The 12717-nt window shown below is 37.3% G+C and overlaps 1 protein-coding gene across 5 annotated transcripts in view; it reads right to left on the reverse strand.

Moving 5' to 3' along the window:
• Cfap61 (cilia and flagella associated protein 61) overlaps positions 1 to 12717 on the reverse strand; it is a 251648-nt gene that overhangs the window by 215465 nt on the left and 23466 nt on the right. For 4 of the 5 annotated variants that reach the window (XM_021723124.3, XM_005320425.4, XM_040275760.2 and 1 more), the window contains 2 exons: positions 12054 to 12180; positions 1381 to 1513 (listed from right to left, as the gene is read on the reverse strand). In XM_021723124.3, the coding sequence (XP_021578799.2) occupies positions 1381 to 1513; positions 12054 to 12180 (260 nt within the window). Of the gene's footprint in view, positions 1 to 1380; positions 1514 to 3267; positions 7347 to 12053; positions 12181 to 12717 lie in introns of those variants that run through there. The other variant, XM_040275761.2, reaches the window with a different exon arrangement.

Consider the following 12717-nt stretch of genomic DNA (forward strand, 5'->3'; position numbering starts at 1 on the left):
AAGGCCCTACTCTTCCCAACACTGAATAGCCAACATGCACTCCCTGATGACCAAGATGCCAAAAGTCCCAAGTTTTTTCAGACAATTTCTCCCTGCCATTGAGCACCCCGCAATTTTCCCTGTTTCAGCATTTTCAACTCTTGAGAGTTCTAAAGCCTCAAATGGAATAGCTTGGGGTAGCTGTAATTCCATAAGGAAAGCATCCCCCCACTTGGTAGATGCTTCCAGGGGTGGGTCAAGGATAAGAGAAAATCTTGGGGCCTCTGGTCATACTAAGACTGGCTAGCTTGTGAGTTTTCTTCTCTGTCTTTTCAGAAAATGTGGCCCTTTGTGTCTGCAGCTGCCAAACTGAAGGGTCCAAACACTAGGTCTTATTTTTTCAGAAAAGCTAGAAATTCCATTTTTGACACACATGCACACATATATACATATATGTGTGTAAGTTCCTAATTTTTGTGTGAGCCACTAATTCAACAAAATTTAATCATATCTAACCTGGATCAAATCATAAGGAAACACTGAACAAATCCAAATGAAAGACATTCTACAAAATAACTGACCTGTATTCTTCAAAACTGTCATTGTCATGAAAAATAATGACAGACCAGGGAGTTATTCAGATTAAAAGAGATTGGAGAGACTCAGCACCTGAATGCAATGAATGACCTGGACTTACTTTTTCATAAAGGACATTGTTGGAACTGTCAATAAAATCTGAATAAGGTCTGCAGATTAGATAAAAGGATTGTAGGAATCATAATTGCTTGACTTTCATCACTGTACTGTGGTTATGAGTTATGTAAGAGAAAGTTCTTGTATTTTAGGGAATACACACTAAAGTTTTTAGAAGTAGAGAGGCATCATGTCTGCAACTTACTCTCAAATGGTTCTGAAAAAGTAGATGGACAGACTAGAGAAAGCAAACAAGAGAATGACAAAGCAAATGGGGGAAATGTTAATGTCTAGGGAACCTAGGTACATGTAAATTCTCTTGCGAAATTATATAAAAAACAAAAAGTTAAAAACTAATCACGTCCTAAGTTTAATAAATTCTACCTGTCAGCAGAATGCTGGTTTGTGACCTCTGATCTCTGACATCTTGGGGCTCTCAGAAATCCCTTCTAAATACCCTTGGAGGATCTTTCTTTTCGTACTCTTCCCTCTAGAGTTAGAACAAAGAATCTACATCTATGGGTATCTGGAATACCCTGTGGAGAGGGTGATAGCCCAGCTCAGAAGCGGTCCTGGCAAACCACCTAGAAGGTCATGGGGACGGGGAGGGCACGTCAGCTCTCAGGGTCCTCTTCAAGTCCAGGAGCAACATAACTCATGCCTCTTGTTTCTCTCACTGAGCATTTCCCAGAATGACGAGTCACTAACCTCACACACAACGGCATGATTCTCTTCATCTTGGGCCTCTATCAGTTCAGCAAGGAAGTATTCACCGTAAGTTTCCTTCAGAACAGTGTCATAGTGCATAAATATTGGCATGAGATCGTCATGGTCTTCCACCCTGTTTAAAAGGGAAAGGCTTCAGTTCAGTGTTTGTTTTTTTTTTTCTTCATCTTTTCCATCAATGGAGCATCTAATGTGTGCCAGCCCATGTTCTAAGAACCAAGGATACAGAAATGGTCTCATGAAATTAACCAACATTCTCATGAGAGAAACAGACAAACTTGAAGCATTTTGATAATTTCAAACATCTCAAATCATGCTATGTGCCTTGGAATGAAGAGTGACAGAGTCGAATGGTCAGGGAAGATCTGTGAGGAGGGACATGTGAGCTGAGTCCTGAATGAAGAGAGGGGGAAGAAGCTATGTCAAGACCTGGAGTGGGGTGGGTCATTAAGGCAGAGAAAGCACAGTGAGTGTGTTGGAGTGTGTACAGTAGAACAGTATTTGTCATGAGCCAAATGACAGCAGGAGACAGCATTTCCAAAGTGTGTTCAAGGATCACTACTTTATGATACTGTCCCAGAATCCCATTCTCCTCCCCTATAAAGAATTACAATGCCTAAAACCAATAACCTACTACAGGGCCCTTCCTGGAGTGTCACCCTTATACATTATACCTTATAATTCTCCAACATTGGCCCATGGTTCCTTTTATTCATACACTTCTTGGTGAGGGGGCAATGGTGAAGGTGATAAATCTCCTGCACATCATCCTGGGGACCCCCACCTTGAATTCCATGGTCAGTGACAACTAGTGGTGGTCATGGGAATAAGAACCAGGCTCATTGCTGGCTTTTAGACTCCATTTTGTTGTTTTACTTAACATTCCTTTCTACTTTTTATTACATTCTTGTTGGTATTACATTTTGCTTGTCTAGGATATGCTTATACTTTTCCCTGTAAAAATGTTTCAGATGTGTATTATTTTTTTTTCCTTGTATATCTGATTGGGCTACTGACCTTTTTTTCTCACCCCCTTATTTCATTATTTTGCCATTTCATTGTCCCATTTTATCTTCTAGTATGTTCTCTTTGATGCTAACCATAGCTCCAGCTACTGAGTGATCAATATATACATAAAGGGGTTTATCCAGATTATCTCTGTTGCTATTCTTCTCATAGCAACCCCAGGAGGTAGGCAATGTCATCTTCACATTTCAGATGTAGGCGAGCAATGCTCAGGAGAATGATGAAATGTTTTGCCCCAGATGACAGAAATAGTTGGCAGCAGAACCATGACATGAGCTCAGGTTTACTGACTTAAGTCCTGCCTTCACACACAATATACTAAACTGACAATGCACTTCAAAACTCTTCCTTTATTTTGACACTCCTTTGGAAAATTGGCAGCAGGAAGCAAAACAGTTGAGAGGGGAGTGGTTGGCTCAGGGGCCACAGGTCATCATCCAGACAATCCTGTCACAACTCCTCCAGCCCCTGCTGGAACAAATCCCCTACTCTTCCACAACTCTACTCCCCAAATATAAATACTTTAAACTAAATCATCTGAGTGAAAATCTTCACCTGGCTCCCAATATGAAATCTTTATGTCTGATGACACTGGCTCAGCTATTGAAATGATGTTGATTTTTATCAAAAGCAGTATCTTTAAGGAATAAATACATATTTTAAAACCGGGTCTCTGGTTTTAAACTCTCACAGTTCACAGTGGAGCAAGCAAACAGACCACTATACAAAAAAAAAAAAAAAAACATGCACACAAGATGACTACAAGGAGGACCATCAGCATGACTTCCAAGTCCCCATAAAGAATTCAATGCTCAGGACGTAGCTCAGTGAAAGAGCACTTACCTAGCATGTGCAAGGTCCTGGGTTCAATCCTCAGTGTTGGGGGAAAAAAACAAACAGTGTCTTAAAACAATAACTTCCTACAGGTCACCTCTTGGAATGTCATAGTTACCTATGGAAAGACTCTGAGAAGCACTATGAAAAAGAGCATTTAACCTTGTTTATCTGTTTCTCAAACATTGGCCCATGGTACCATTTGTTACTGCATCTCCTATGAAGGGGAAAATGATGGTGAAGGTAATGAAGCTCTGCTCACTCTCCTGGGGACACCCACCTTGCTGCTATTCATCTTGTTAATCTCTTGTTAACTCTCTGGAAAGAGATACAGCAGAGGATCCCTATCCAGGCAGAGTCTTTTTTTTTTTTTAAATCAACCTAGCTGTGATGTCATCACCACCAACAGTCTCATTCCATCATGCCAGGTCATCAGTGGATTTTTAGGTGTGAGGCCCAGACAGGGAGCCAGAAACAAGCACCAACTATGCATTTAAAGTATGAGTACCTCAGCTGCTGTCCCTGACCATGTGCCCATATATTTATGTGGGTATGTGCTTACTCTGTAAATTACCAGGGTCATCTGTAGCTGGGTATATCAAGGCCCTGTTATAAATTCAGCAAAGGCTTGTTGGTTGCTCTTTTAAAAAGATTAGAGAAAAAATACAATGTACTGATCACAGCTTGAGTTGGAGAGCCAGACTGACTTGGGTCTGGATCCTGCCTTTCCACATTGTGACTCTGGGCACAGTACCTAACCTCTCTTTGCCACAGATACTTCTCATCTTTTATAAAAGAAGTAACTACAAAGAACACATATGAGCATTATTTGTACTACCTCAATTATTACTTGGATAGAAACAACCAATAAGAACAAATACAGAACCTTCACAGTCAGTGGGTGGGGCAAGAAAGTCTCTTATTACAGAAGGCTGAGTCACTGTGCTAGCTTCCTACTGGCAGGTATGAACAGTGGCATTCCATCCTCTATTGCTAATCTTAAAACTCTGCTTTCTTCACCTCACCTTCTTACTTAGAAATATTTGCAAGCTCCCCACTGTTTCTGAGAGGGGCACAAAGTCCTTTGCCTCCATCTTCCCACCCTTATGGCCAACAATGACATGACCTACTTATTGTCCCCAGAAGGGGACCTTACCACCTTCCCTTTTTCTTGCCTCTATTTCAGTGCTCTGACTCCCTTGACTGCCCCAAATTCCAGCACTCTTCAAGGCTCAACTCCATACCTCCCTCCAGTGACTATTCTTCCTATGCTCCCATCCCAAGAACCCAATGCTGGGATCATCACTGGATATACATTGTCTGGTTCTGGTGTTAATTTCTTATGGCCAAGGCGTGGCACCTTCCCAACCAGGGAATGTGCTTTCTAGACTGCTCTGTAGCAGTCCTGTGGTATATAGTATAGCAGCAACAGTCAACAAGAACAAGACCCTTACCTTGGCCAAGACCTTGCTGAGGGTCCCATGTACACTAATTTCACCAAGGAGGTATGATCATGAAGCTTCAGGGGATACATATGCAAATTCTGAACCCACAGTCCCATACTGGTAGTTCAACTTGCCCATGTATTTATGACCACTTGCCCTTTTGCTTTTTCAATTGAGGAACCAGAAAAGTTACTTCAACACTAAGCCTTAGTTGTCTCATCTATGAAATGGTCGGGGGCACAGATAGCTGCAAGGATGCAATGCAGTGACACAAATGACAGGCTTGAGCCTGCTCTCTGCTCACAGTCAGCCCTTAGCAGGCATTTGTCCTCTGTATGAGCCCTAGAAACTCAGCTGGGAAAACCTAGAACACCATGCTCCCTTCCAGGAACAACTCACTTCTCACTTAACCTGCCAAAAAGCTATTCCTAACAGGAGATGGCTTATCTCTGTAAAAAGAGTCCTTAATGATATAGTGCAAAATAAGATTCTGGAAGAGAATAGCCAAGTCTATTCTCAAACACTGCCAAAATTAAAAGGTTGCATCAATGCTTAATTATTTTGCATAATGGGAAAACAATTCAAAATCTTATTCATAAGGATGATGTGATGCCAAAATTAAGTGTACCACTGGATTTTATTTATATGATGGACACACACATATTACTCTACAAATATAAAAATCAGTTCAGAGACTCAGGGCTCTAAACCTAGTCATGCGCCTTCCACAGCCCATTAACACAGCTATATCCTAATCAGACCTCAATACTAAATCTTCTGGGAAAAATAAGAAGAAAACATCCAAATCTTGGAGTTCTGAAGTCTCTCCCTTAAGCCCTTGCCCAAAATGGTTAGAAAGGAACTTGGTCTGTTAAATGCATTCCTTGGGGTAATCGATAATTTATGATCTTGCATCAGCCCAAGTGCTAATGATAAAGTATGACATCAGCCTCAAAGTCTCAAATGGCATATGACAAAGTCCAGCCCTACAGAAACAAAACACCCCAGCTATGGAAAATCATTCATGCAATAAAATGTGTAAATGTGAGTGATTTCAGGCGATAAGCACTGCCTGTCGGAGTCAAACACGAGGAGAATCAGGTCTCACCGTGAATTTGGCACCACAATGCTATACAGGTACCCACCATTTAAGTGCCACAAAACATTCCAATAATGAGAACTGCCTAAAATACAATAAAAATAATGCAATTATTTGAGTAAAAAGCAATGCTCCTTTCTGTCTTCCATTCAGAATGGCTTCGAAGGAGTAGTGATGCAGTTGTAAAAAAAAATCAATTTAGAATATTTTAGAATAATAAATTTAGAATATTTTATTTTAACTTGTTTGGAAGAGACTGAAGGTCCTTCTCATAAAGGCATATTGCTCTCTCAGGCACCCAAATATCCATGAGACTCTGAATATCATGCATATGAAAATGGAGTTGAATCCAAACCCTAAAATCAATAGGCTCTTAAGGACACTTGGGGAATGGGTGTTTTCTAAATCCAGGATACAGCAATACTAAAGATAATTTGATTGGTGCCTCTCACTGACTTCCTGTAAGGCTAGGAGAAGGAAGGACAAACTCATCATTTCATCTAAGTCAGTTATCCAGGATGTACAAGGGCATCATGATGTCGCAGACACCATGGAACTCTTCCCAATAGCCTGGCAGGGTCTCTTGGTGACAAATGGATTCTAAGATTGCTTCATCACCACAGCATCCTGACTGCTCTACAACATAATTGCCATCTTAGAGGAAAAATACACAGGCCAGGTTCTCTTGAGTCAGAGAGGTATACACTGCTTTCTTGCCAGCAAAGAAACCACTACAAATTCACAGATGGAAAGTTCACATTTCAGAACAGTAAGGACAGCAGCAACAGGCCACCTTCACATTCTGAATATTGGCACAGCCTCCACTTTCCTGTCTGACATCATTTTACATATCCAGAGAGGATTTGCACTTAATTACCTAGGCTTAAAAATGTACTGTTATAAGAGTAATTCTGTTGCCATTTTAATTTCCAGAAATACATTTCAAGTGTGTGTGTATTTTAAGAAATCAATGAAAATTTCATAGAGAATCCAGTTCAGAGATAATGATAAAAAAAAAAAGAATGCAGTATGTTCTTGTTAAACCATTCTTTTACGTGAACACTGTCTCAACATGGGGTAAGAGAACTTACAGGCTATGTCAACTAGATTTTATTTTTTATTCAGATGTATAAAACAAAGCACCTGTTTCTTTCCAAGATCTCTTATGACCTCTAGTGGTCTTCCTTAAGAAAATCAAATCTATCATTTTTCAACTACATTTTTCATTTTAGAACTACAAAATGGTTTTAGAGTCATTTAGCTTCTGGGCTTAGAAAATGTCATCGTTTTAAAAGCTATGGAGGATTTTAAAACCACATCTTCCATGTGCTTTGAATGACTTCAAAACACGTGCAAAGCCAATTAGAGGCCCATACCATCTATACTACCAGAATCTGATCCAAAAGTTGATCTTGGCACCCCACTGCTGCAGTTGGATTGCTCATCAAACTATTTGCTGGGTCAGTTCCCAGGATGTAAGAAGATCATTGCTGAAATTCTGCAATTTATTTATCTCTTATTTTTGAACATATTAGGATATTTGTAATTTAAACAATGAAACGTACATTCCTGTGAAACTGCTCAGAAGTCAAATTTAAGTGGATTTCTAAAAAGCATGAGACTGTTAAATATTTCAAAAATAATTACCTTAAGAAATTAAAAATTATTATTTATTAAAAATATTATTATTTATAATAATTTTTATTTATAAAAATTATTATTTATTTTTTAAATAACTAATTTTTCTTTCATTTATTATTTTCTAAAATTTATTTTTCCCTAAGCAACTTAGTGAGACCCTGTCTCAAAAATAAAAAACAAAAAAAGAGGCCTGGGGATGTGGCTCAGTGGTTAAAATAAAATAAAATAAAATTTATTTCTAAAGGTCTTTTATTTGTAATTGATACATAATAATTGTATATATTTATAGGATACAGTGTGATAATTAGATACATGTATAAAATGTATAATGATCAAATCAGGGTAATTAGTATTTCTATATCCTTAAATACTTATTACTTCTTTGTGCTGGGGGCCTCTCCTCAAAAAGAATAAGTTTTTCCTTTCATCTATTTTTATTTATTTTGTTAAAGCAATATTGTTGAGCCAATATGGTTAAGCATTGTTATCAGCAAAAAGCACTGATTGTATAAAAGAAATTCTAGTTATTTTAAAACACTGACATAATCCTTTCCTTGGCTGGATCTCTCCCCACCCTGCACAAGAGGACTTGAAAAAGGTTTCCCCCAGAAAGACCATGCCGATGGTTTATAAACCTTCAAACACCTCAGATCCACTACTGATGATTAATTAAGCCTGCTGTAGGTTTGTAAAGGTGTGTCCAGAAGCAGCTAGGCTTTATTTCAGATATAATGAAAAACACAGAAGAGTAACTTCATTAATTAGAGCCTAAGTAGAGGGACAGATTACAGCATAATTTTCCACATGGGTAAATCAAAGAAACGGGATGGGATTATGGCGTTAATTCATTGGTTCTGAATATGTTGCTAGTTAAAAGACTGAAGGATAATTACATCCCAAACCGTTCACTGGTTTAGTATCTTAAGAATTGTGTTCTTTACCACTAATTAACAGTGCAAGTAACTATTGATGAAACAGATGTCAAAAATAAACATGTGGGAAATAAAAGAAATGACCTAAGAGGCACACGGCTACACCCATCTCATGTTCAGAAATGTCTTTTGTTTTTTCACTGCTGGAGTGAGATTGTCTACATAAAAGTAGTTTTCAGATAGATGACATTCTATACTCACAAATATAGAACTCTATTTTAAACATTTTGAATAAAGAGCTTTTAAAATGTATCACACCTTTCCGTTTTCTGCAGGCAAAGGAACCGACATAATGTCACAATTTCCACTTGAATTCACTACAATGCACTTATCTTTTTATAAAGTTCACTACCTTGTTACAGAGTACCCCATCACCTCTTTGCATTAAGACTATATCCCATTTGCGATTTGTTTCTTTCAGATTTTCTGTGGCCTAGGCAAGCAAAACATTTACTATCAGAAGTTGTCTGAGCAAGACCTCAGGCTGAAGCATACAGGTTAATTTTCAGGCTTCATGGGCTCTGTCCATTATAAGGTCAGAGTCCATCCCACTAAGTTTTCAAGAGAAAGAAAGGCAGAAAAGAAGGGATGTGGAAAGAATCAAGGGAGAGAAGGAGATAAACCAAAGCAGAACCATTGGTTAACAAATGCTTCCTATAGGAGCCAGGCACTGGGCTGAGTATACCTGTGCCTTTTCTCCTGTCACTTATATCCTGAATGGCAAGTGGGCAATCAGTGAACAAACTAACAAAGATGTCAAAGAAAAAGATTATTTTTAGATGAGCTGCTTCTGTACTTGTCACTTTCAGTTGTAAATTTATATAAAAGTTTTCTATTATAAAACTTACATGTATGTGTATTAATATATATATGTATATGTATGTGTATATACATGTTCTTTCTCTGTATATATGTGTTTGTATCTGCCTATCTATAGATACAGTATTATAACCATATGTTCAATTGTATTTCCTTTATATATACTTGCTGCATGTCTATATTGAAATTATTTAAGCCTTAGTGTTTCTCAAGAAAATAATTAGCCAAATCCTAATGCATAAATAATAAGATTCTTTCAGAAATGTGACGCCCACACCTATAACTAATTCATTATCCCCAACCTCCCCTAAAGAATTGTCTATATTGCAGACACATTTAAATCATCTTTCAGGATAATTTCTAAGCTGGAAACTTCTTTAAATTCTAATATTTTGTTCATTTTAAATAAAATCTGTAAAATGGCACATATATTTGAATGAATGCCATTTATAACAAAATACTGTTTTGGTCTAACAGATTAGAGACAATTTTAATAACTAAAAATATCCCGCATTGATGAGGCTGAAAGGACACAGAATTCTATAGGCTGGAATGTATATTGACATAAAATTCTGATTTAATAATTTGATAGTATTTATTTTAAAAATATTAGTATTTATGCAAATATCTGAGTATGTCTTACCTATAAATTCCATTTCTAGGTACCTATGCTATAGAAAAAAATAGTCTTGACTACTTGATGATATGTGTACAAGGTCATTTGACATGATATTATTTGTTTTAAGATGAAAATAATTTAAATTTCCATAAATAAGGAATAACAAAATGAAGTATATTGTAGCCATAGAATGCCAAATCCATCATGGGCCAGTCATTAAAAGAATAAAATTCAGCCAGTTGCAGTGGCACACACCTGTAATCCCAGCACTTTGGGACACTGAGGCAGAAGGATCATGATTTCAAAGCCAGCCTTAGCAAAAGTGAGGCCCTAAGCAACTCAGTGATACCCTGTCTCTAAACAAAATACAAAAATAGGGCTGTGGATGTGACTCAGTGGTCGAGTGCCCCAGTACCCCTCCAAAAAATAACAATAATAAAATTCATCTATGAAGATGATGAGATGCTTTATTAGGTGAAAAATACCATTAACAGAATTATATGATCACATTACTGCGTGTGTATCTATCCATAGAGAGGAAGATACACACACACACTATACACACACACACACACACACACACACACACACACACATACATATACAGTCATCCTTTGGCATTCATGTCAGATTGATTCTAGAACCTCCACACTCTGCCCCATAAAATATCAAAATCTGAAGATACTCAAGTCTTTTAAATAAAATGGCCTAGTGTTTGCATATAACCTATGTACATCCTTCTGTATACTTTGAATCATCTCATAGCATGTAAACAGTTGTTATACTGTATTGTTTAAGAAATGAGACGGAAAAAAGTTTGTGCACGTTCATACACAGAAGTTGAAGCTGCAGGTATGGAGAGCTGACAATGCTTGCATATGTGTGACTACTTATGTACTCACATAGAAAAATGAATGTCTTTATTGTCACAAGTTTTGTGATTTGAGAATATAGTTCATTTACTAATTCATCTTCCAGAATAAGTAGTACATGGCATGGGGGAAAAGTGAGATTTTAAAACAATTAAGATAAAACTATAGCAACTACTAGACTACTTACAAGATCCTAAGTAATTAATTTACAGAACTTGCTCACAATAAGAAACTGTGTACTTGTGAATACTTTTAAAATAAAATTTCCTTAAAGAATGTAATTTCCTAAAGGGCAGAGGGCCTATTTGTCTCTGCTGGCACTAATGAGAAACTTCATAATTCAGGAACAAGGATTTGAAAGGAGTCAGGGAATCAATTAAAAATGTTATTTCACTCTTCTTTAGAATGCCTTTGGTTTCATTAGTATTTGTATCATGATCAAAAGGGTTTTATAAGGAGAGGATTATAATGTACTTAGCTATTAATAATAAGAAAGTAAAGAAAGGTTTTCTAGGAGGAACTGTCTTCCCTGTTGTCCGGAAGCAGGTGGATAATTTTTATCTGAAGTTACTCTCCTCCATGGTGAGTTTTTTTTTTTTTTTTTTTTTTTTTACATACATTGCCCTTAGGCTCTCCAAATGCAAATTAAATGCTCTATACAGATAGTAAAAACATAATAGTGTCAGACTCTCTGCAGGTAAGTCTCTGGCCTCCTCCTCTGCTTTCCTTTTCCAGCAAACTTCTCTAAAAAGTAGCTGGTTGTTCCTGTCTTCATTTCCTTACCCTCATTTATTCAGCCCATGCAATTTGATCTCCACTGTCCAATTCTTCACTTTGAGGGATCAGACCAGAGCCTGGGGCGGGAGATGGCGTGGGTCTGTCTTTGAAAAACACAATTTGCCACAGCTATCCCCTTAAGACTACTGCACTTGAGGCATGGCCTGGGGAGCATTGATGGCAAAGACCTTCAACTTGGAAAACTCTTCTTTGGGATCAATAGCATCCTCGTTCACTGAAGGTCAGAATATAGGTAGATTTTATTGGGAAAACTAAATAGGCAACTTCAATTTTAAGTTTGTTTTATTTGAAAGTTATTTTACATCTCTGTATGAACAACAACTGTAAAATTTTCAGAATCCCCTGGCAGTAAATGTATGACTTTATGGCCACACATAACCAAATGAATAACACCAGATAGTACTGCAAATTATTTCATCCAAGGGATATTACACTTATGAGTATCAAACAAACAAAAACTTAATCCAAGTGATTTATGATCACTTAGAGTAAAAATTGTTAATTTAAAGACCTTTATAAAGGTGACTACCCCATGAAGCTTAGTTACTTGAGACACTAGTCCAACTGTACCTGGCTTTGCGAACATGCAGCTGAGGGTAATGGTTGTGCCTAAGGCATATTTGCACTGCGAAGTCCTCATCATACGTCAAATTTGGGATAGTCCCCACTTGGTGAAACACAGTTATGAGAGTTGAGCCTAAGTCACAGAAAGAAAGAAATGTGTCTTCATTTCAGCATTTCAGAACAAAACGCAGTTTCCATCCTAACAGAAGAATGGATTAAAAAAATGTGGTATATATACATAATGGACTATTACTCAGCCTTAAAAAAGAATGAAATTATGGCATTTGACAGTAAATAGATGGAGCTGGAGACTATCATGCTAAGTGAAATAAGCCAATTCCCCAAAACCAAAAGCTGAATTTTTTTTTTCTGATATGTGGATGCTAATTCACAATGGGGTAGAGAAGTGTCTAGGGCAGAATAGAGTTACTTTGCATTAGGCAAAGAGGAGTGAAGGGAGGAGACAAGTATGAGAATAGGAAGGATAGAATGAATCTGACATTATTACCCTATGTACATATATCTAAATTACTGGTGTAATTCTACATCATGTACAACCAAAAGAATGAGAAATCATATTTCATTTATATATGATATGTCAGGTATAATTAGGACAAATAAAAAAATTAAATTGTATCTGAATGGTTATAATCAAGTATGTGCTTGATAA

The sequence above is a fragment of the Ictidomys tridecemlineatus genome, chromosome 5 (assembly GCF_052094955.1).
Source record: "Ictidomys tridecemlineatus isolate mIctTri1 chromosome 5, mIctTri1.hap1, whole genome shotgun sequence".
NCBI lineage: Eukaryota > Metazoa > Chordata > Mammalia > Rodentia > Sciuridae > Ictidomys > Ictidomys tridecemlineatus.